The sequence below is a fragment of the Lethenteron reissneri genome, chromosome 47, assembly GCF_015708825.2.
Source record: "Lethenteron reissneri isolate LAM-NWPU_2019-01 chromosome 47, ASM1570882v1, whole genome shotgun sequence".
In the NCBI taxonomy this organism is placed as follows: domain Eukaryota; kingdom Metazoa; phylum Chordata; class Hyperoartia; order Petromyzontiformes; family Petromyzontidae; genus Lethenteron; species Lethenteron reissneri.
This window is the reverse complement of record NC_083825.1, coordinates 8,067,409-8,091,545: the sequence shown is the minus strand read 5'-3', so window position 1 is coordinate 8,091,545 and position 24,137 is coordinate 8,067,409. Positions and strand designations below refer to the sequence as shown.

The following is a 24,137-nucleotide window of genomic DNA, read 5'->3' as shown; positions in this document are numbered from 1 at the left end:
TGCCAGTCGAAAGCACCGGGCCACACACTCATCTCGTACCACGAGGACCACCTTTGTACACATCTACGTTGAACTTCTTTCGCACCGTACGTAGCCAACCGTGCTGTTTCACCAGGTAAGGCCCACTTGAGCTGTAGAGCTCTTTTTGCAGAAGCAATCCTGGCCACAAATGACAGCTCAACGAAGTGGCTTATCACAGTGTAAATCTATAGCAGCCAGATACTCTAAATTGCATGTCGATTCTAAATGTGGAGAGAAAACCCGGAAGAAAAATCCACGCGACAATGGGGAGGAAGACATGCAAACTCCAAATGTGCAGGCGTCAGGGTCGGGATTGAACCCACAACCTCCTGTAGAGTTAACATCATATGATAATCGTATGCAAGAGGTATAACTGGTATCTGGTATGCCTCCTGGATACCTCCTGAATACCAGGCGAGGTATGTATGTATGTTGAACTTATTTCACACCGTGCATATCCAACCGTGCTAATCGGAGGTGCGGGGGGAAGGACAACACACTAAACACAAACAGCAGTTCTAAAGAAATATATTTTTTTAATCTAGATTTAAAAGTGCATAGCTCCAGTGGCTTCCTAATATCGGATGGAAGACCATTCCATATGGCCGCAGAAGCGCGTCTGAAATCGCTGCGATGCAGTGGCCAGCCAAAAGCCGCTGTGAGAATGACCGGAATGCACTTTGATTTAAACCAGATATTTATCTACCGTATCTAAAATTATCCGAGTGTTTTTCAAACTTTGAGTTACGAGCATTATTGCAAATACGTAGTTGGTGGTGTCCGTGCTTTTGCTAATCAAGCCAAGGGGGAGACTTTACTGCTTAGCACGTTGAACTTTGAAAACATGCATAAGATGCTTCACTGCACTGTTAAAACTGTTAATTTACGATGCATCAAAGGTCACGCTGATACATACGCTCATTGTGTGTATATGAATACAAAGAATGATGATAACGCATTGCCAGTGGTGCAAAAGCAGACGTAACATCAGCAGGTTCGTTATTAGCACTGCCCTAAAGAGAATTCATTACCTTTTTCGTGTTGTACACTGAATACGCTATTGTTTGAGAATCACTATTATATGCATTCATTGCATCTTCTAAGCTCAGGCAAAGCGCAGTGTTGTTTTTTCTATGACCATTTAATCGTCATTTTGGTTGAAACTGAACATTACTCGTTTGGCAAACAGGCTTCCATGCATATTGTGGGCTCTTGGGGGGTGTGATCTAACTTGATTGAAATCCTTTCACTCGATTCTAGCAATGTCCGACTGAGTAACGCAAGTTACAAAAATGCTGTCGTGTAGGAATGTGTTTTGCCAAAAGTGCTGGCAATGACATCTCCCAACAACACTTGTTTCACTCTGTGTTTCAGATGCGACAGCCAGCGAGGGCAAAGTATGACTTCAAAGCTCAAACACAAAGGTACGGCAAATGGACGCACGAGTGTAATTATTAAACTGTTATAATTCAAGAGCCCCATGCAAATCATTCAGAATAGCTGTAGCGAATGCTTTTTAGTGTGTGAGTGTATTAGTGGCTTTGTGTGTGATTGTTCATGAATGTGCTCTGTAAATAGGGGTCTGTGTTCTGGTACGTATTTGTCGGTGTGTGCATACGATATGTGTGCGTATTTGTGCGTACTTGATTGGAACCTCCTTTGCCAGTAGCAAAATATGATCGTTGTTTTTTTACCCTTTTATCTGGCAACAAAGGAGACATGGTGTCGCCTTTTGGCGTCATCTGGTCCGACACCATGTCAGACTAGGCTCTAAAGAAAGCTGTCTCGGGTGTGGACCAATCAATTTCAAGGACAGTGCATACATTATCAGGGTTGTGTTTTTTGTTTGCGTTCCGACCGCAGGTATTGTGGTCAATGCAAACATGACTCCTTGTAAAAAAGGTGTCAGTTTTGTTGTGTGTACAGGTAAATATGTGGCTTTTTGTTGTTTATTCAAATCTAATTATCTGTTTTAAAGCTATTAATATGGTGCATAATTGATTATTGGCTCAGGCCATGTAATGATCCGATTAAATCAATGCCATTAATATCCCTTCACCACCTGACACAGCCAAACAAAAGAATTGTCACTTGTTCAAGTAATCAACAACACACCAATTATATTATTGATGCATTGCAGAACAGTCCTCACAAACAAATTTCGCAGCTAGATACGACATCTCATTGGAAACTGCATCAGACATTGTCAGGACAAGATCCAGAAATTCAGAGCAACAATCCATGAAGTCAGAGTAACAATCCAGGCAGCCAGAATAAAAAGTTCAACAACAACAACATACATCTAACAGATCTTTATTTTATTTTTTGTTTGCCTGTGCTGTTGCAATTGCCGTTTTGTTACGAAAACATCATGTGTTTCTTTGCAGGGAGCTCTCATTCCAGAAGGGAGACATTGTGTACGTGACTCGCAAGATCGACAAGAACTGGATTGAGGGGGAGCGCCACGGAAGAGTGGGAATCTGCCCGGCGTCATATCTGGAAGTGAGTTTCCATGTGCACATCTAAGAGCTCTTCGTTCCCATTGGGACAGCCAACTGTGGTTGACTTGAGCTGCCGTGCCTCATGCCTCCTAGAACTCGAGTTAAAGGGTAAAAAAAAGTGGCGTAAGCACGATAGATCGATGTTATTTATTTTATTAATCAGGAAGGGCCCAATAGTGGTGAGATGTTAACTCCTCCACTTGGTATACAGGAGATCATGGGTTCCATCCTGACCCTGACGCCCGTATAATTGGAGATTGCATGTTCTCCCTGTGATCGAGTGGATTTTTCTCCAGGTACTCTCCACATTTAGAAAAATGCGTTTACAGTATTTGGCTGCAACTATACATTTCCACATGATAAGCCACTTCATTGAGCTATCATCTGTGACTAGGACGCTTCTGAAAAAGAGCTATACAGCTAAGTAGGCCTTACCTGGTAAAATAAAATAGTTTATAGTTTAGATATTCGCGGTTGTGCTGTGCAGCCCCCCGATGGGGTTTTGGGTCATACCGTATAAATTCAGTTCGTAAAGAATGTCCCGGCACGTGAAGCGAAATCGTCAAGACGTCGCGCGGAACAATCCAAAAACAATTTGAGTTCAAACTCAGGTTTCGCGGCTCACAGAAACGTGATATAATTGTGTGATCGTCGCCATGGTGGTGACTTGTGGGTAAAACCAAAGTGCCTTAGCTCAGCTTGGTGAGGACAAGAGCATGACGACTTTGTTTGAAAGCAGAATTGGGAAGCAATTGTTCTTGCAACCCAACCGAATAAAACATACTCGAGAAACTCGGGATAACGAGCAGCGAGCGTTCGTCACTGTTGCGTTTCCGATGCAGATGCTGCCACCCACCGAGAAGCCACAGCCCATGAGACAGCCGCCGATCCAGGTGCTGGAGTACGGTGAGGCGGTCGCGCGCTACAACTTCAATGCCGACACAAACCTGGAGATGTCCTTCCGCAAGGTGGGGACTGGCAGTACACGTCCCGCAAACGCAGTTTGTTGTGTGGCCACATGATTTCTGTGGCTATGAGTTCAGGCCAGATGATTGCTACGACAGTAGAACCCCTCTTAACGACCACCCCTGTTAACGACTAATCGCTTAACGACGGGCCTCCATCGAGCCGAGTGTATAGTCTAGTGTATAGTAGTGTAGTTTATAATGTAGTGTATAGTAGTGAAGTGTATAGTAGTGTAGAGTAGAACCCCCTTAACGACCACATCTGTTAACATCTAATTCCTTAATGACGAGCCTCCATAGAGCCCAATGTGTCCTGTAGTAGTGTATAGTGTAGTGTATCGTAGTGTACAGTAGTGTATAATAGTGTAGTGTATAGTAGTGTAGAGTAGAACCCTCTTAACGACCACCCCTGTTAATAACTAATCGCTTAACGACGGGCCTCCACAGAGCCCAATGTGTTCGCTTACCGACCATTCCCCTGTTAACGGCTGGCTGTTGTAAATATGAATTAATGCATTGATTAACTGTGTTTATTTTCATATTATGTGTTTATAATGTTGCTAGTATCTTTATGTATTCATATCCATTATTTAAATAGTATAAAGTAAGTTTTTGGGTGAAAAGGGGTGACTTTCGATGATATTTTGGAACGAATTAAGCCTTTAACATGTAATTCCTATACTCGCTTAATGACCAAATCGCTTGACAACTGGTTTCATGTAACCAAATACCGTCGTTAAGACGAGTTCTGCTGCATAAAGCAACATATGTGTGTGTGTGACCTAGTCATTTACAAAACAAAGGAAATAGTTTTCCAGCACTGCAAGAGTAGGAGTCATAAAAATCTGTGTGATCCACCAACTTTCACCTCCAAATGCTGTATCAGAGGCATGCATCACCACACCTGGCAAAGTAGAAATTCTTGTAAACACATTCCTGCGGAGGGAGCTGGTAGGAACGTTGGGTTGCTCGGTCAATGGCCAGGGTCAACGGCGGTGTGATGTATTCCGCAAATATGGCCGACTGTGAGGGCAGGCACAAGCCGGCGTGAGTAGGTTAAACGTTGAGTTTTATAAGGGCACCACGGGGTGACCAGCCCCTCCCCACCCAGCCCCTCCCCACCCTCCCCACCCAGCCCCTTCCCACCCTCCCCACCCAGCCCCTCCCCACCCTCCCCTCTCCACCCAGCTCCAACACTCCCATTTTTGGATGCACGACGGACAGACACAATAATTCCCTGTGGGCTGGTGTAACCAGGAGGTTCCTACCAGTAATACATATTCTGCAGGTCTATCCTGATCATTCTATCGTAGAGCAGTGAGCACTTTTGCGTTAGGACCATACAGTAGGGGCAGCAGTTGCTGCATTGCAGTTCAACTGATATGCTACATTTGCAGAGCTGGAATTTGGCCAAATTAATTGAACAACCAAATTTAATATAATAGTCATTATGCAGTCGATGCTGACCACGACTGAGACCATCAACTGACTTGCTCGTGAGAATCCAGTTTAATCACAGGCGGCTTGCTTGGTGTCAAACCCAGGATCTCGGCGCTCTCAGCTCAGCGTTCTGACCTCTGTGAACCCACCTGGCCACCCCCTCCTGCTGTGCGACTTGGGGTTTCCCGCAGGGGGAGTGCATCACTCTGATCCGCCGCGTCGACGAGAACTGGTACGAGGGTCGCGTGCCGGGCACCAATCGCCAGGGCATCTTCCCGGTCTCCTACATCGACGTGGTCAAGCGGCCACGCGTCAAGAACGGCGTGGAGTACCCAGACCCACCGCCGCCAGCGCAGCGAGCACAGGTGGGCCCTCCAAACCACAACTCCTCCATTCGGATCGAACGGCGCCACTCGGCCATCAAACAAGTCCATTGGACATTCAGCGAAGCCATTAATTTTTTTTTTATCTGAATTTTGTTTTCGTCACAGTTGCTGAGCGAAAGGCTGAAAATGGCAAGTGGCCAACAGGGCTTAATATACGTTTCTTGAATTGAGAAAGATTCAAGCAATCAATCTTTATTTTGCGTGCCAATATCGGCCTCAATAAAGTAGGCATTTAGTGCGCAAAATAAAGTGCAAGATTGGAAAAAGAGACTGTAGAAGGGAATTACAAAGTTGAGCAGTGCGACGAAAGAAGTAGAAAGAGGAGAGTTTTGTCCTGCAGGATGCTTCACAAACAGCAAAACTCTGGCATTGGAGTAAGTTAGGAAGTACATATCATATTTGTGCCATTCTTATAGCACAGAGGTTGTCACGAAGGTGCTTTGTTTACGCCCTCTAAGCTTTAGAGAACATTTTGCACATTCATGGCTACTTTGCAACTAGGCAGGCTATTGTTTACGTATCCCTGTCACACTCAATTTTCTCAAGTCCGGATGTGTAGTGAAACCTCACTCTTGCAAGCCGTGATCATAGGTAAGACTGTTATCACGTTGTGTGGGCTAATTTCCTGATGGATATATTGGAATGCGTGGTACTGCAGCATAGCAGAAATACTGGCGTCGCTTCTTCATACATCATTTTCCTGGAATCCACTTCTGTCATTGTCCAATGAAACCTTAAATTCACCTCTTATTTTCATTCAGATTTTTCCCATGTGTATCAATTTCCTGACTTCTCTTTGCATTTTTTTCAGTTACATTTTTTCTTTAATCCTTAAACAATTTACATTACAAAAACATGTTTAAAAAAAATGTATTACCTTTAATGACCTATACGCTAGCGCATTTAAATATTTTATTCATAGTTTACCCTGCAAGTGCCCCTATATTTGTGTCCTCTTTCCTTACATTTTTGTGTCGACCCTTCTCCGCCTGCCTCCCTGTGGGTTTCGTGTGTGCGCGCTCTCCCTTTTTCATCCTTCCTTCCCGTAAAGTCGGGGCCACATCCCAAAAACCCAACCCCTCCGCCCCTCCCTTCCTCCTACCTGCCAAGCCACCCCGTCAACCCGAAAAAGGCAGCCGAGCTCCAGGCCGTCACGTCCGAGTGGATCATGCTCACGCTGGGCGTGTCGCCCCAGAACACCCCGACCCCGCCACCCCTCCCCTACCCCGACGCGTTCATTAACGAGCCCTCCCCCGAGCCCGCCCGCGCCTGGGACGGCGGGCGCTACGGTAGCCTGAGCCCCGTTCGCGGTCACTTTCCACCGCCGAGCAAAGGCGACGAATTCACGCTCCGCGAGCCCGTTTCGGCCGGGGGCTACTCCGTGTCGCCCAGCAGCCCGCCCGCCATCCGTGTCACGCCATCCTCTCCGCAGCAACTGACTCCCCAGCAGCTGACTCCTCGGCAAGGTCGCCCGACGTCACCTTGCAATGACGCTGCTGGTGCTGCAGCTGCTGAACAACGATCCAGGGTCATTCGCTTTTCTGACGAAGGCAGAGCCAGTGACGTCGCAGCATCGGCAGCGGCGGCAGCAGCAGAGCGATACTCCAGCCCGGCCAGCCGGCAGGCTCTGGCAAATCCGAATCAAAATCAGAACGCGCACACCAGCGGGAAGCCTCAGCAGCACTCGAACGCGGGCGGCAAGGTACCAAGCGCCGAAACCAACGCCGCGAGTCACGTTGAAAGTCGGAGCGAGGTCACAAGTCAGCAGAGAATCGCCACTCCTTCCGCAGAGCATTCCCAGGACGGCGGTATTCCCGCGAGCGCCCTCCAGTCCTACTACGTGAAGCAGCCCTCTCAGCCGTGTCAGCAGAGGCCGTCGCCCGAACAGGACGTTCACACGAAGGCAGGGCCAGCCATCGATGCTCAGGCCCCGTCGAGCAGTAGCGGTGCACAGAAGTCCTCCGCGGAGGCCGGTCAGCAGAAGGAGGCGTTGGACTTTTGCTCGGCCCAGGAGCACGCCGTGGATGGGCTCATGCAGCTCCTCATCAGGGAGGAGCACCACGAGGAGGTGAAGTCAGTGTGTTACTCTGGGAATGTGGAGAGCAGCCAGAGCCACGAGCAAGTACGTGCGAGGTTGCGTCCGGTGCCGTGCCGCGCCGTCCCCGCCCCCTCCCGTTTACTAACCAGGCCTGCGCTCCATCCTCTGCTCACGAGCGCCGCCCGTGCTTCTCCAAACCGTGTATTCATTACATGACATTGGGACAAGTGGTCCCTTGGGAGAGCTTGAGAGAGACCCCCTCCTCCGCCTGTGGTGGCTTGAGCTCTGCGTGTGGGCTGTGACGTTGCCCCTACCGCTTGCTTTGCGTTTTAACGCCTTGACTCCAGATACAGTTGTGGACCCCGTTTTTTGCGCTTAAGAGTGCATGTTACAATTTGTAGTGTTTTGTGTGGGTTTGATTTTTTTTTGTATACAGCATACTTGCCAACCCTCCCAAGTTAGGTGGCCGGCTGCCAATAATGTTTAAACCTATTTAGTTTATGCTTGGCGAATGTATGATTAGATTCTTACAATGCAATTGCAATACAGTTAATTTGGATTTCTATAGCATCTAACTGCAGATGCTTCTCAAGATGCTGATGCATATTAGAGCGCTGTGCTCATTGCGACGATACCGTCAGTTAGCCATTTGTTAAGTTTTTAGTTTTTTTATGAAATAATGTACTCATGGTATTTGAATATATTTTTCTAAAATCATGTGGCATTACCTTCCACCCATCCTTTGCCCACTAACCTGAGCTACACTAAACTTGCATGAGACGTGAGGTCGAATGACAAACGGTCGCGACTCAAAAGACCTCCAAATGCTACGGAAGATGTTTTTTTCTCTGTCAAGTGTGTTTCTTTGGAACTTCTCAGCAAGTGTTATCCCGTAACCAATTCCGTGGGTTTTGTCTGCGCGTGGCGTGTGTCTCCTTCCGTCTCTTCCGAAGGCCCTCCATGCTGGCACGGGATCCCACCCTCTGTCCACTCACACCTCCACGTCCCCGTGTGTCTCCTCACACCCCCCACCCCCTCCACCTGCCCACACTGGCGTCAGACTATCACAGAAAAGTGAATTTAGACCGGCCAGGGTCAAGGTACCAGTTTCTGGCCTTCTCCACACCCTGGTGGACAGAAAAGAATTTGCTTTGATACCAATTAACACAGGTCAGGTCCAGGTCTTAGCAATGACAACTTTTATTATTATTGATATACCACAGTACGTTTATACATACAGTATCAGATAAAAAAAATGTGCAAATATTTCGACTTATTATAAAACTAAATTAACAGGCCCCCTTTCCGATGTGTTATCGGGTTGCACCGCATGTTTCACGGCATGATGTCCGACGTTTCGCTCCACATGCCGGAAGTTTCTTCTGAATTAGCTTCTGAATAAGAAGCTCCCAGGTGATCAGCAGCTCCCAACACATTAAGCGAAACGTCCAACATCATGCCAGCGCAACACGCAGTACAACCCATTGTAGTAAAACGAACCGGGCATCAGTCTGGTTTTTATGGTCAACTTCTCTCGTGGGGTTAGGCTCATGCTGAGACCTGCTCAGGACCCAATTAATCCCCTCCTCCTCCTCCCTGCCTCTGCAGAAAATGGAACAATCCTTTGTCAAACATCACGTGTTGCGATTGTTTTTGAAGTGTTCCATTTTCGACTTGAATAAGAGTGTGAATGCTTGTACATAATCACGTTTAATAATACACGAAATGCACACAGACACATGCCAATGCACTCACGTACTCATGAACACCTCCTACCACTCAATTGCACACTCGCAACCCATACGCACACCTCCTCCCTCTCATTGACGCACTCAACAATTGGACGTTTTATTGCCTTGTGACAATACAAATCAATAACCATGTTTTGTTGTTGTTGATGCTTGCATTGTTGTTTTACACAACCTATTAACGGCAAAGTGTTGTTCAGGAAAAGCCGGCTTGAACTAAACCTGTAAGATGTTGCTTTTGTGTTCGACTTGAGAGTGCAGCATATCCGTTGCTTTTGCTGTAACCTGCAATTTTCTGTGCGTCCTTACCTCAAGGTTCTTAAAATCTAATGGTGTGTTTGTCATAATTATCAAGCTTGACCAGGCTGCTGCATTAACCCTTACAGGGGCGTTACTCGATGTGATGGTTCGGTTTGATGCTTGATGTCTGTATATGTGCTGAGTGAATTCCATCGCTCCCTAGGCGTTGACATGCCAGAGATGGAAGGGGCTTTGAACACGCAATGCCAATCTGCAGAGTCGGCTTTTTAATGAGCACAGGCTGACGTGGTGGGATTGTACCTGCAAGAGCTGTGCTGATATTAGGATCACTGTACAGTTTCAGGGTCACCCCGTTCTGTAGTTGTGTGTCCAAGTTCATTACGGCACATGGGTCACGTTCACTGTATTTTTGATTGGCTCGATCCAAAGGCATAAAGAAAGTGAAGCAGGTAATGGCATTTCCCGTAGAGTTATCACATCGGCCCGTTAGCATTCTCTAAATGTTTTATATATACGTGTGTGTGTGTTATGAAAGATGCTGGCAAGTTGATTTGTGACTTTATAACCAGGTACGAGCCCTCACCAAAAAAAATTTAAATTGAGAAAAATCTAATAGTAGATTTTTTAAGCGGGTGCTTTTCCTGTATCAGCACGTTTTTGCGCCCGGAAAAAAGCCAAAATGAAACCAGGTCGACGGACGTAGCAGCAAGTTGGTGACCGATGGGTATCTCCCCCGAGACGTTAACCCGGCTTTCTGTGCACTCTGTTCCACGGCTGTCATTTCCATGTGTCCGCGTCGCCGTGCAGTCGGAGAGCATGGTGACGGGGAAACCACCGCTGAGCCCCGTGGCGTCGCGCCGATCCACTGACTCGCCAGTCCGCGGACGCGCCGGCTCCCCCGGACGGGTAAGCTGCCGCTCCCGCCTGTCCCCTGTGAACAGACAAAAAGAAAATACAAAGATTCCCGCCCCCTCTTGTATACCCTGAACAGACTTGGGGTTAAGTGCCGTTAGCGAGCACCTATGAAGGGCCGGCACGGCACACGATGGGGTGGGTGGCCAGCACCACACCCGGTCGTCTTTGTCACCCCTGTGGCGATGTTCACACACCTCACCAAGTACTAATATCTTGATGCAGCTAATTCGGCTGTGACGGTCCCACCTGATGACGGAGACTTGTGTTGCCTCCGAAACGTCGTGATTTTTATTTTATTTTTATTTTGATGTTTTACTTACGTGACTTAACCGAAAAAACCTAAGAATACTAATATCAGGCTGAATCAACCTAGGGGGAGGCCCTGGACCGATTCAAATAATCGTCACTGGTGTTGGCCGTGAGCGGGAATTGAGCTGGAGTCGCCAGGCTCGTAGCGCAGTGCACTAACCGTTGCACCACCGCTCCAGCCAACAGAGATCTCAAATCCATAGGCAGCCAATGGACATTTAATTCGTGAAATGTAATATTTCGGGGGAGTTTAAATCCATACTTTTTTGTTAAATAAATTAAATTATTATTTAAAATGATTTCAATTCACGTTAAAAGCAGAGGTCGCCAACAGCGGAGCTCGCGTTAAACTGACGCACTCAAGGGTACGGCTTCACCCATTGTAGCAGTCTACCCAGATCGTGGTGACCTTGCACTCTCTTGTCTTTGAACATTAATCGTGTAAATAGATTAACTTGTATACTGCTTTTAGTGAAACAATTCAATTAATTAAATGTAGTTGAATTTCGATGTAAAGCTTTCGTGACTGCAGGGATTCATATTCTTGGTTCTTTCGGTAAAGTCACGTAGAAGGGAAATAATAAAATAGAACCAAGAGTATAAATGTAGTTGGTCTATTTTTTTTGCATCCCATGTTATTAAGAGAACTGCGGGGTTATCAGCTACCTGAGTGTATTCTAGATTTGAAGCTTTCGTGACTGCAAGTATTCATATTCTTAGGTTTTTTCGGTAAAGTCACGTAGGTAAAAATTTTTTTAAATTAAAATTAATAAAAGTTAAATAAAAAATAAAATTAAAATTAAAATCACGACGTTTCGGAGGCAACACAAGCTTCCGGAAGCTTGTGTTGCCTCCGAAACGTCGTGATTTTTTTTTACTTTTATTAATTTTAATTTTAAAAAATTTTACATACATGACTTTACCGAAAAAACCTAAGAATACCTGAGTGTATTAAATATGTCTTTGGCATCCTCCACAACCGATTCACTAGGCAGCAGTTTCTCTTAAGCCTCGCAGCCACCGGCACTGTGCTTGTGTCTTGTGCAGAGGCAGCAGTGAAGTCGTTTGGTCGGCATGGGCCCTGATGCCAGGAATGAAATGTGGCCCCAAATAAAAATGCCCTCCCTCTTCGGAGCATGACACCTGGGCTCCCCCTTGGCCTGTGGTCCCCGGTGCAGTTACACCGCCTGCACACTCTTATAGCTGCGCCGCTGAGCGAGCGTTTCCCACGGTTTGCTGCAGCTGCCTGTAACATCGTGGGCTTTTCTGCCCATCCTTTAATTAGCTAGGCCCAACTCTACATAGCTTTTGACATTTGATGGAATCGGCCTCATTGATCACGGTGCTCATGGCTATGCGAGAGCTGCGTGTTAGCCGGTTTGACTTTTGTGAAAACAAATTTAACTGTAGCCTACTGCAAAGAATGTGTAATGTATGAATCAGTGCTGTGTATTTAATTTGCTTTGATCACTTATTGTTTTGAAGTCCAGTATATTCACCTGATTTAACTTTTGACACCGTGACATATTTGTTCGAGGAATTGTATCTTTCACAATGACACTATCCCTGTGAGAGAGGAAAAAAGAAAACCCATCTTTTTTTTCATTTTGCTCTCCGATTTCTTTTTTGACGTGTTTTATTTTAAAAGAAACTCTTCCTCTTTACGCACGTAACATCACTTGTTCGCCAGCTCCCTTCACCTGCCACCCACGTGTAACTTCAAATACCCGCGAGCGTTTATAGCTTCTTGCCTTGAGTTGTTGCCTTTCCTCTTCTTTCTTATTTTTCCTCTTCGCGATTTTTCACACAATTCCACACTGTGGCAGCAGAATGTCCAAGGTGATTTGAGTTCATCACCAGAGCTCACAGAGTGCGAACAGAGCTATGTGGTAAGCGAAAATGCTTACTAACCCAGCCAGCATGTGTTGTAAATAAGGACATTTTACAGCAATGCCGATTGACTGGAAATAATGTTCTTCTTTTAAATGGTCTGCATTTGACTGCAGATTTGATGTCGATCAACTAATTGGTTTACACCTGAAACTCTTGGTAACTGTGAGACATTTATATAAAAAATGTACTTGAACGCATCAATACAGCTTTACATATATATTAAATGACAATCTCATTAATATATAATTGTTTAACTGATTATAAATTGTAACATTCAAACAACCGTTGACACATTTGTTCACGCAATTTCCAATGCTTCACCAATCAGCATTTATTTTGAAAAATATAACGTTGAACCTATTTTTGCATTGCCACACTCAATTCACATCTTTAACTGTAATCCAGCACACCCGCTCAACATAAACTAAGACAAACTCTTTTCCCCCTCTCTCTCACGCCCACGCTTTACCACGCTCGCTGTGCACCATGGCCTCCTCCTCTTCCACGCCATCCTCGGAATCTATCACACGCCACCCCCCCTGCCTCTCTGCCTCTCTCGTAATCACTCTGCCGAATGTCTCGCCGACTGTTCCCCATCACTTCTCCATCCATTCTCTGCTTCGTCTCTCGCCCGCGACGCAACAACAACGACGACGAACCGACGCGACGACCGGTGACGACGGCTTTCGCGCTGGGGGGCGGGGGGCGCACCCTTCTCCCCTCCGCAGCGTGCCATTGCCCGTGAGATTTTGGACATAGCGGAGAGCGCCGTGCGCCGCTGCGTCCCATCTGACTGCGAGCGCACGCCGCTGCTGGCGGTTTCGACACCGGCGGGGGTGGCGAAGGTGGCGGCGGTGGCGGCGGCAGAGACCGCTCCTGCCGCCAATCGCCGTTCTCACCGTAAAAAACCCTGTCCCGTCATTCCCCAGCAGCAGCAAGGACCCGGATCACAGACAATCCACGACAGCTTTTACACTGCTGCCGAACCGTGAGTCCTAGCCCACCTTGTCAGTTTCCCATTTTAAATGCAGTACAAGCAGCTGTGCTGGATAACAGGATGATGTGTGTGGCAAAATTAGTTTGCCCAGAGATGTACCTTATCTCATCAAAACTTGGAGGTTAAGCTGAGTTGAGCCTGGTTAGTACTTGGATTGGTGACCACCAGGGCTTGCCCAGTATTATAGGCTGAGAAGTGGCCGGGAGAATGCCGTATTAAGTTTTACCCCTTCATGTACATGGTGGGTTTCCCTGGATGTTCATGTTTTGAATTGGTCCAACATCACATGACAGGACCCTCCTGAAAGAGTCTTGAGACTTCCCTGAGTAAATACATTGCACTTTAAGTAATGTGCTCTTTAATATAGTTTTCTTGTTGCATACGTTTTCCAAATCCTTTCCCAACCAAGCTCATATTCTGGTTCTTGCCTTTGATTCAAGCGGGGGGGGGGGGGGGGGGGCACTGGCAGTGGCCATGGCAACCACGTTGCCAGTGATTTCCATACAGATCGTTTAATTATGGTGACTCATTGAATGTCCCTTTAAATTGAGATAATTATGACTCTGAATTTATGGCTCACATTTAATAATAATGTCAACTTGTAATGCGCCGCACAGCATTCGCTCACTCTCGTAGACAGAGAGGCTCAGAGGTGAACGAAATCACAGACAAGTGGGGAAGGCAACCACGTGGTGAGCTGGCACCAACCGTTGCACAAGCTCTGCGTTCCACTATATATGAAGGCGTTATGAGCCAAATAATGATTGCTTACATGTGGGAGGAAACTGGAGCACCTGGAGAAACCCACGCGTGCAAGGGGGAAACACTCTATCCCAAACAGAAGGAACAAGTAGAGTCTGCATCTTTGCTGTACCGCCTCCCCCCCCCCGCCCCTGGCAAGCCAGGGTATGGCACCTCTTCGACGCCCATGGGAAGGGAGTTTTGCAAAAAATGTTGCAATACCACCAATCCTCGCCTCCGCAGTGTTGGATTAGAGGCATGCACCACCACTGGCCACGTTTGATGAGATAGTACTTGCACGAGAATTAATTCACTTGGGGTGGAATGATTCACCATCCTCCCCCCAGTGGTGTGACAGATCATCGCGATTTCAGGGGCGTAGTTCAATTATTTTATTAATCGTGACTTTATAACACTGCACTTAATGTTATGTGTGTACATTGAACTTCTTTCGCACCGTACGTAGCCATCCGTGCTTATCTCAGGTGCGGGAATGGTAGCGCCTATCACATGTAAAATTATCCTTACAATACATTGACCAAAATGGCAAAGCAGGATCTTCGTAAAGCCCGTACGTGTGTACGTATGTTGAACTTCTTTCGCACCGTACGTAGCCAACCGTGTTAATTGGAGGTGCATGCCGCATCGTCCCTGTCTCCACCTTGTTTCCCGCGTCAGGTTCCAAGCCATGTACAACTACCGGCCACAGAACAAGGATGAGATTGAGCTGACGGAGGGCGACATTGTGGACGTCATTGAGAAGTGTGATGACGGGTGGTATGTAGGTACGTCGGGAGTAAACACGCCTTGGTGAACATTCAAGCTTGCAAAGAGCCACATGTAATGCAGTAAACATGTACCAGTGACACATCGATGTAGGAATATTCGACGTACCAAGTTTGAGGACAACGAACTTTGGATTCAATACCGTTATTTTCATGATAAAATTAAGTGAAATAATAAATAAACACCGAAATTGCTATGTAAATGTCATGTTTTTTCACTATATTTTATTTGCCAGTTGTTAATGTTAATCCTGTAGAGTATGAAATCTAACATTTTCAATATAAATTGTCTTTGTTTACAATGGTGAATGGTAAGTTACGAAGTGTTTATAGTTTTAAATAGTAAGTTACGAAGGCTGGGAACACATCCTCATAGTACTAATGTTATAAGTTATTCAATATACGAAGTTTCAACAGACGAACGAAGCTCCAGGAACACATGTACTTTGTATATCGAGGTATTGCTGTATTTCACCAGATTGGAAAGTAATCTAAGACAACATGAGGACATGGTCTTATTCACAAGGATGTCACAAGTTTTATTTCAAAATCATCATTACCCACACCTGACAACCCCTTATCAGTGCCCCTATCTTATCACAGACCAATTCAGACCTTATTGGTCACCCCGTGCCTTTATAAATCTCAACGTTCATCCTACAAAGTCCCATCACAAGGGAGAAACTCAAACAAATAGACAAAAAAACATGTTGCCCGTATTGAAACGTATGTACGCCGTATGGACTTGAAAACTCAATTTCCCTGTGCAAGAATATTCGTAAACCGTGTGGGTTGACAGGTATGATAATTATCTATCGTTAGCGTGGTCTGAATCTAATAGAATGCTGCTGTTTGCCTTTTCACAGGTACATCCAGAAGGACGAAACTCTTTGGCACCTTCCCAGGAAACTACATGAAGCCCACACCATGTTAATCCCGGGGCATTAGGCTTTTAAACACCATCGTGAAACCGCATTTGTATCTCTTTTTTTCTAACAAAAAAACCCCCCTTCAAACGGATACCTATTCGTAAAGGAAATGATTATTATTATTATTGCAGTTGTATTTTCGGATAGCGTCGTCAGTTGTAATTATCATTGTAATCAAGGTCCCAGTAATCATAAGCCTCGCCGTTGATGTAATCTTCATTACAGTACAGTACTTCATTACTCTGCCACTGTCTTGAGTCTGCAATTTTCAGAGCAGTGTCTCATCTGCAACAACAACAACAGCCACCAGAAAACAAAAAGTGACTCATTCTAAAACATAGCACGAGTTGCCTTAATTTATGTCTATTATGACTGCTAGAATCACTCCAAACATTTGTCCCTTTGTGGGAATATACTAAAAATATCCACATAAAGAAATCAGTTAATGAGCTGTAATTAGCGAAATGTTCTTTCAAAACGTATATTTATTATTAGTATTTGTTTACTTGCTTCCATTGTACAAAATACCCATTTGAGACACTGGAGCCCAAGGCATGAAGCGGTTTTTCATCACAATTCTGCCCCATTTTGGTGACATGATGGGCCGTCTTCCAGAAGGTTGGCCCGCATTCAGGGCTAGGCCGTTTGAATTTCGCAGTCTATGAGAGGCCCCCTCCAAGACCGGGCGAACCAAATTTTCCACTGGTGGAATGGCTCAACTCAAAAGAGACAAAAGTATTTTTTTATATATTGCTCTTTATTATTACTCTTATATGTGTGCGTGGGCATATGTTCATAATCATCATCGTCAGGCATTGAGTAACACGACTTTGTGTCAATTTAGTAGTGGTTGCCCAATTGGAAGGGGAAGTTGTGATGGGCTGGGCATGTGTGCAGGATGGAGGAGGGCAGGTTGCCAAGACAGACATTTGAGTGGGCACTTAGAAGTGGGCAACCAGGGTGGCATTGAGACTGTCAGAATAGTCCTCCGAGGACTGGTGATGATTGTGCAACAGTTAAAGGAACAGACGGGAAGAAGGATGCAAATTATGAGATGTGATATAAGCCTGTGATGATATCTTGACCCGTACAAAAGACAAACACGCAATTGTGGCAGAGCGATCATTAGCACAGTTGGCTGCGTACGGTGCGAAATAAGTTCAACATACATAGAATTGTGTGTTTGTTGTATATGTATGTGACAAGACTACAGCTGTACTCTGGTGCTGTGGCTTTCGTTAATCTCTTTTTTGCAGAGTGGGGTTAGCGCCGTGAAAACATGGCCATAGCTTCGAGAACGAATTCACTGTTGTGGAATGGCTCTGCGGCAGGAGAAGCTATTTACTCACACACGTACACGTGCGTGCGTGTGGCTGATTGGATCCTCATTGTTTGGCTCCATCTAAGGCAAAATTTACTTTCCCCTCGCCTAGCTTAAGATGGGATGCAAGGTTTCATGTGGAATGGTAGCAGGACGTATTCCTCCTGGCAAATTGGTGACACTTTTTTTTTACATGACTGGGGCAGAATTGGTTTCCTGGAATGTACCAGTAGTGGGATTGTCACAGTTGAATTGTTCATGAATTGGGCTTCATGTGTTCTATACATATATATAAAAGTACAATACAACATTGAAATTGGAATCCCGAAGGACTTTTAAAGGATCACATTGTAATTTTGAATGCCTGAATTATTACCCTTTGGGTGTTCATGATATTTTGTAAGCTCATTAACTCAATTAAACATTATTAGAAAAGAGAATTTACTAAATAAAATCAAAACGATACCAACAGTTTACGTTGGTGTTATTTACTACTCAAATGAACGATTTGTTTGAGACGGTAAATGGAAAGTGAAATAAGTACAAGCACATCAGGGATAGGGAAGATAGAAAAAGAAAAGTGGAAGGTGGTTAGATGTTGAATGTAATAAATTATTGGAATGAGGCTTATTGTGTAATTTTATTAATTAACAATATTATATGAGTGGCTGGAACTCTGATCAATCCCCACCAGCTGGTTAATGTTAACGTGGAACTTGCATTGGTTACGTTCCCCATGATACTGGTAAATATTGTCGATTGAAATTCTGTCCATGTACCATAGTCCATTAACCATCATGCAATTCAAATTTGTAAACCACCAGACCTCAGCTTTGAGACATTTATTTTTGTACAAATTGTAGTAATTTAGAGCTGCGATGCTGCATTAGGAATTCCTTGTAAATGTATCATATTTTGTAGCCTTATGGTAATAAAATGCATTACACATTAACAAAAAAGCATTTAATATATAAGTAATTTTACACTTAAGTAATACTGTATGAAATATGTTTTATCGTGTTTAGTGCTTGAATTATTAACGTTGCAAAGTTGTGACAAGCATTTTTTTTTAAACAAAACTCATCTACCATCTTTTATTTTGCGAGCATTTAATCACACCGTTGAAATTAATACTCGGCGCTATGTTACATTGTTAAACATCCAACATTTTGCAGTTATTCGATCGGCAGGTTGCACGTGGTGGGGTAAAAGTGTGGGTACTCCCACCTCTTCCAAGACGTCTGGCCGGCGTGGAAGAGTAGGCCAATCACCCTCTAGAGGGGGCTCTGTAGAACTCCGTTTACTAGAGGCTCTATCCGCCAGCAGCGACGTAAGAAATTGCAGGGCCGCGCCTTTACCTTCACCATCATTTTTGCAGTGTTTGTGATTCCTGTGTGTCATACTGCAGTTTAAAGTACACAACTCTTTGTACAGTATTACCATCAGCCTTCCTTTCGTGAGGACCACCCTACCCGTTATTTATCAAAGGCGTGCGTGCCTTGCAGTCAGCAGAAAGGAATGTCACAAACAAGTTGTGAACTCTCACGTGTGACCCTCCCACACGCGTGGGCTCGAATGCCCTTCCTGAATTCGTCAAGCAAGTTACGTCGTGTTTTCTGTGGGTCATTACAACACAGGTTGGCTATGCCTATGTATCTAATTTGTATAACTGTGCCTTTTGATTTACCTTTAAGTCTCTTACTGAATAAAGACTTTGCTTATTTGCAGCACGTTTGGGAAAGAAACACGTCACTGACTGTATTCACTACTCGGAGGGGTTTTAAGTTAAATGAAATAGGGGTTATATATGCATGAAGAGCTAGGTGGATTTTTCACTATTTACACATGTATAGTAATTGTCTATTGAAAGAAAAATCTATCTTTTTTTTGTTACATTGTTTTATGGCCTCGAAGAAGATGGATCAGAGGCTAGCCACTACACAGATATATGGAAAGAAAAGATGTAGTCTGGACATTGCCATAAAATTCAAGAATGGATGGAAACAATTCAAGGACGTATTGCTTTTCAAACAAAACGCTAAAGTAGAACTGCGAAGGACACGTGGCATGAAGGACAGACAGCAGATGGACAACGAGAACTACTTAGCTGGCAACCAAGAGAACAATTAGGAATGATGAGGCCCAGACATTTGCAAGCTTGAAATGATCACAAGTTGCAAAAGATGGAGTGGAGTCATTTGAGAGAATCCTTTATCATCCTGCAGCAGACTGAGAATAGCTGATGACTTCGTCGAACACGTGTTTAACAAGCACGCCGATTCACTTTCACTTAATTAGAAAAACGTGTAACTAGTATTGCAAAAAAACACTGCACCCCTTGATGGTATGTTATTATATATGCTGTCGCGTAGAATAGTTTCGGATGAGCTTATTTGAACATTTAAAATACAGCAATCGTTGAACTAGAGTTGGGTAATAATTTGCTTTTGAAACTTCACTTGCATATGATATATGTGGTATCTGAATGTAGGAGTGGATTGCATAGAAGCACACGACTGCAAAAATTACATACTTGTGAATTTAGTACAATATAGCCTATTTTATGTTGTTTTGGTATAGAACAAATTGCATTTGTATTTCTTATAGCGAGTAATGTTTCTGTTTTGGCTTGCAAAATTATATACTATCAGCATACACTAAATGTGCTTTATAGTACTAAAGAGTTTGTCTGCGCAACTTTATTTTACTTTGCGAATGTTAAATGCTAATTTTTAAATGAAAATACATATTGTGTAATCTTGCTGTAGCAATTCATACCTAGGCCCATCCCTCCAATCAACAAAGTCCCCATTTACAAAACCTTTTGCCAATGTATTGACAAACACTTGGCAAATATGAAGTTTCTTTTTGTACATATGTGTAATGAATAAATTTGTACAGCATGAGGTTTTTTTTCGTGTATAGAATTTCAAGATTAATATATAGTTCTGACAGATCTTTTAGTGACCTTGGCTTAAGACTTTTTTTCTTTGGCATACAAAGTGGCCTTACATGGGAATCGTTTGTCAGAGATGGCGTTTTTTATGTTTGTGCTCTGAAGGAAATGGAATGCCAAGGCTCTCTGGTATGAAAACTAAAAAAAACACTGTATTATCTTCATGTGTGTGATATGTTTTATTCCACAAAATAACAGTTTTAAAAATCAAGTGTAGATTATTACTAATCTGTAAACATGAGACTTGTTTAACATGTAGGCTTTCGCGAACAATATCCATAATAGAGGTTTTTTTTATTATCAGATTGCGTAAATTTAAATGTCGTACTCGATTTGTAAATGTTGTGGGTTTATTCTCCAACACACCGATGTGCTTAACTAGCAACGAATTGGTACGTTTTGTTTACGTGACAAAGCTTACTATTTGGCTGCGTCTGGAGGTGGCGGGTTTAACGACACATATTTACGCAATCTAACCACAAAAAAACCTCTGATGGATGAGACCTGTTAGTCGTTTCATCTCTACATCTGTGCACTTGTATCAAACATACTATTGCACAAGAACTTAGCTAGGTACCAAAAAGGCCTGCACAAATAACACTTGCATGCTCAGTAGAAATTGGAAATACTTTAAGCACACCTTAGCTAAGCACATTTCTGGTATAAGCAACACATACAACAAACTAGTGGGGAGGAAAGTTAAGGGCAGCTTCTCATACAAACTACTTTGTATATAAGCCCACATGGCCTTGCTCTCAAAGGAAGTGCTTTATATCCAGCTTCTACTGTATATTGTGAATTGGCCTTTCGTCCCTTGCATCGTGAGGATGAGTAAAACGTTGACATTTTTGCTACTAACGCCTACTTCATTTCATGCTTATAAAGGAGGCTAGATAAATAACCCTCTTGTTTCACCAATACTCTATGCTCATGAAAATAACACAGGTTTTTGTAACTACAGAAAGCATCTAGTTGAATGTAAAAAAGAAATGCCATGATTTTCCCAACACCGCACTTGATTCTTGAGTCTTTCCTAGGAGTGGTCAGGGTGATCAATATGCCAATGGATGATTGATAGTGTACCTGGTAAAACTATTTTAGTTCCATTATATATAGGCTTTGTTTGAACGGATACCCTTTCTAGTACACTTATGTGGAGTTTGTGTACAGCGGCATCACAGGACACCGGGTTTCAGTGGAATTAGAGATGATTTTTTTCAAATTTGAGTTTTTCTAACATTACTGTGAGCGCTGGAGTGATATACAAGATATTTATGTGCCCTCAATTCAGATTGACATTCTGGATAAGGAAATGTGGGAATGCCATGATGGAAAGATCCACAGTTTTGAGTATTGTGACACCCATACTAGGTATACACACATACAATTCTTTAACCGTCTTTGATATAAAAAAAACTGTAATTACTGTATAATCATGTTTTAATTATATCCATCTATTTTATTCACGTATGCATTATTTTGAGATTTGACGTGAAACGTTTTAGAATACATAAAACCATTATTTAACTGTTGTTAAACAAAGTAAACACGTTTCCATAAACTATACTATACATATATCAAAGCACAAATCACAGTGATTTATTGTTTTTGATTTATTCTAGCAGTACAGAATCACCAACATATGCCGAGCTTTGAGTTGCATAACGACTTTATTAATGACTTTTGTTAGAGCAGCTGAGTTCTCAGATTGGAAATGTTACGGTTTGAAATCATGTAAATATACTATAGTTATCAATGAGTGTGTGCTTTCCATATCTGAAATATGATTTGATTCAAACTGCTTATATTATTTCCACCTCTGAACAGTTGTCATGTTCACCCCTGTATAAAATGTTCCATGGCATGGCCAAAGAGATTGGGGATACAGAATTTGGAACGTTACATTTTGTGCAGGGGTGACCATGCAAAAGAATTTCCATGGAAACGGGACTGTGCTGGCCTGCAGAATGTGTGCAGCTGCATACTACAGTTTGTGTGTTGGTGTTGCTGCACAGAAAATCCCATAATAAAGCTGCTTTTTCTGGAAAATTGTGTTTTTTTTTCTTTCCCAATTTCTAGTTTCCCGAGCCTTCTCCACATATGCTTTACAGCAGTGGCTCCCAACATTTCTGAACACTCAGACCCACTGTGAGCCATCAAATATCTCATGGGCCATCATGAAAGAAAAACATATATGGTGTTTTGTGAATCGAATTGTATTTGTAACAGTTTTGCAGACCGCCTACCACTGCCTTACAGACCGACAGTCGTCTGCAGAACCAAATGTCTACAGTTTTTAAAAAATATTAAAACCTGAATTATTTATTCCATAAAATCCCTAAAGAGAAATACAATTGCCTGTCACTTGAAATGTATGTGGCTTGACAACCCTGGATGTACATGAATTATTTGGTGATACTACTGCATTAACAGCGTTGCACAAGCACAGATAGAAATAAAAAAACAAAAACCTCAACACATTAGTCCACAACACTGCCATCGAAGGAAAATATAAAGTAGTGACCGTTTCGGACAAGGGCCCATCTTTGTGGCACATCAATCAACTGCATTACATGGCCGGAGTTTGGATCAGGGCTTCGACCGTGTAAATTGCACATCCACGCCACAAGGTGGAGTCCTATCTGCAGTCAATCACGACGGCTCGATGTGGCAAGGCTCCATGGCTCATGATGATTTCGTATTTAAACTGAACACATTTTTTTTATCTTACCAGGTAAGGCCCACTGAGCTATATTGCTCTTTTACTGGTAGGAACCTCCTGGTTGCACCAGCCCACGGGATTATTGTGTCCGTCCGTCCGTCGTGGATCCAAAAATGGGAGGGGTTTGGCTGGGTGGAGAGGGGAGGGTGGGGAGGGGCTGGGTGGGGAAGGGTGGGGAGGGGCTGGGTGGAGAGGGTTGGGCTGGGTCGGGGGTGGGAGGGGTGGGGCTGGGGAGGGGCTGGTCACCCCGTGGTGCCCTTATAAAACTCAACGTTTAACCTACTCACGCCGGCTTGTGCCCACCCTCACAGTCGGTCATATTTGCGGAATACACCACGCCGCCGTTGACCCTGGCCATTTACCGAGCAACCCAACGTTCCTACCAGCTCCCTCCGCAGGAATGTGTTTCTAAATGTGGAGGGGAAAACCCGGAGAACATCTACACGACCACGGGGAAAACATGCAAACTCCAAATATACAGGCGTTAGGGACAGGATCGAACCAGGCGAGGTAGTTAACATCTCGCAACCGTGGCACGCTTGGCCAAGGCAGCAGCGCAACTATGTACAGCACATTAGATTCAGTAAGTTCGGTTTGATGGCTCATCTGAGCGGTTGATCCGTGGCCCTGGCTAGGCAGCTGAGCTCGATTGCCAAGGGTTGTGGAAACAACAAGCCGGCTCGCATTCTTTGTCAGACTTGGCCAGAACGGCTGCACAGACACATCTCAATAAATGTAGCTCAAACTAGATTCGAAGCTTTCGTGACTGCAGGAATTACTTTTTGTATTTTTTCGGTAAAGTCATACTTTACTTCTAATTTAGCAATCTTTGGAAGAACGTTAATCAACCAGGCTATGCGTTAACTGCGTGTTAAAACCGACCCTCTGTGTTGCATTGCATTACACTTCTTAATTTTACTGAAATTTATTTCTCAAACTTTCGATTTTCTAGCTCTAAACCGTTGTCTCTCCTCCGGCCGCTGTGGTCCGGAATTCCACGCTGCTCCCTCAATAATAGGGTTATTTCCCCTTTTTTCTGGCAATAAAACTGAAACCTTTTTACAAGGATTCATGTCTGCATTAACCACAATACTTGCAGTCAAATGCAACAAAAACACTATGATAATATATGCATTTTCCTTGAAACTGATTGGTCCACACCAATGGACGGCTTTCTTTTGAGCCTCGACCCAATTGGTGTTCGACCAG

At 44.0% G+C, this 24,137-nt stretch overlaps 1 protein-coding gene across 23 annotated transcripts in view; it reads left to right on the top strand.

Moving 5' to 3' along the window:
• Positions 1–20,364, top strand: part of LOC133354450 (sorbin and SH3 domain-containing protein 1-like) — a 199,536-nt gene extending 179,172 nt beyond the window's left edge. For 18 of the 23 annotated variants that reach the window (XM_061571285.1, XM_061571284.1, XM_061571294.1 and 15 more), the window contains 11 exons: positions 1,396–1,445; positions 2,409–2,523; positions 3,365–3,490; positions 5,119–5,292; positions 6,365–7,435; positions 8,305–8,451; positions 10,168–10,266; positions 12,414–12,473; positions 13,407–13,465; positions 14,894–15,000; positions 15,867–20,364. In XM_061571285.1, coding sequence (XP_061427269.1) covers positions 1,396–1,445; positions 2,409–2,523; positions 3,365–3,490; positions 5,119–5,292; positions 6,365–7,435; positions 8,305–8,451; positions 10,168–10,266; positions 12,414–12,473; positions 13,407–13,465; positions 14,894–15,000; positions 15,867–15,934 — 2,076 coding nt within the window. In that variant the 3' untranslated portion in view covers positions 15,935–20,364. The remainder of the gene's footprint in view (positions 1–1,395; positions 1,446–2,408; positions 2,524–3,364; positions 3,491–5,118; positions 5,293–6,364; positions 7,436–8,304; positions 8,452–10,167; positions 10,267–12,413; positions 12,474–13,406; positions 13,466–14,893; positions 15,001–15,866) is intronic. The other 5 variants (XM_061571289.1, XM_061571279.1, XM_061571300.1 and 2 more) reach the window with 5 other exon arrangements.
• Positions 20,365–24,137: the final 3,773 nt, after the last annotated feature.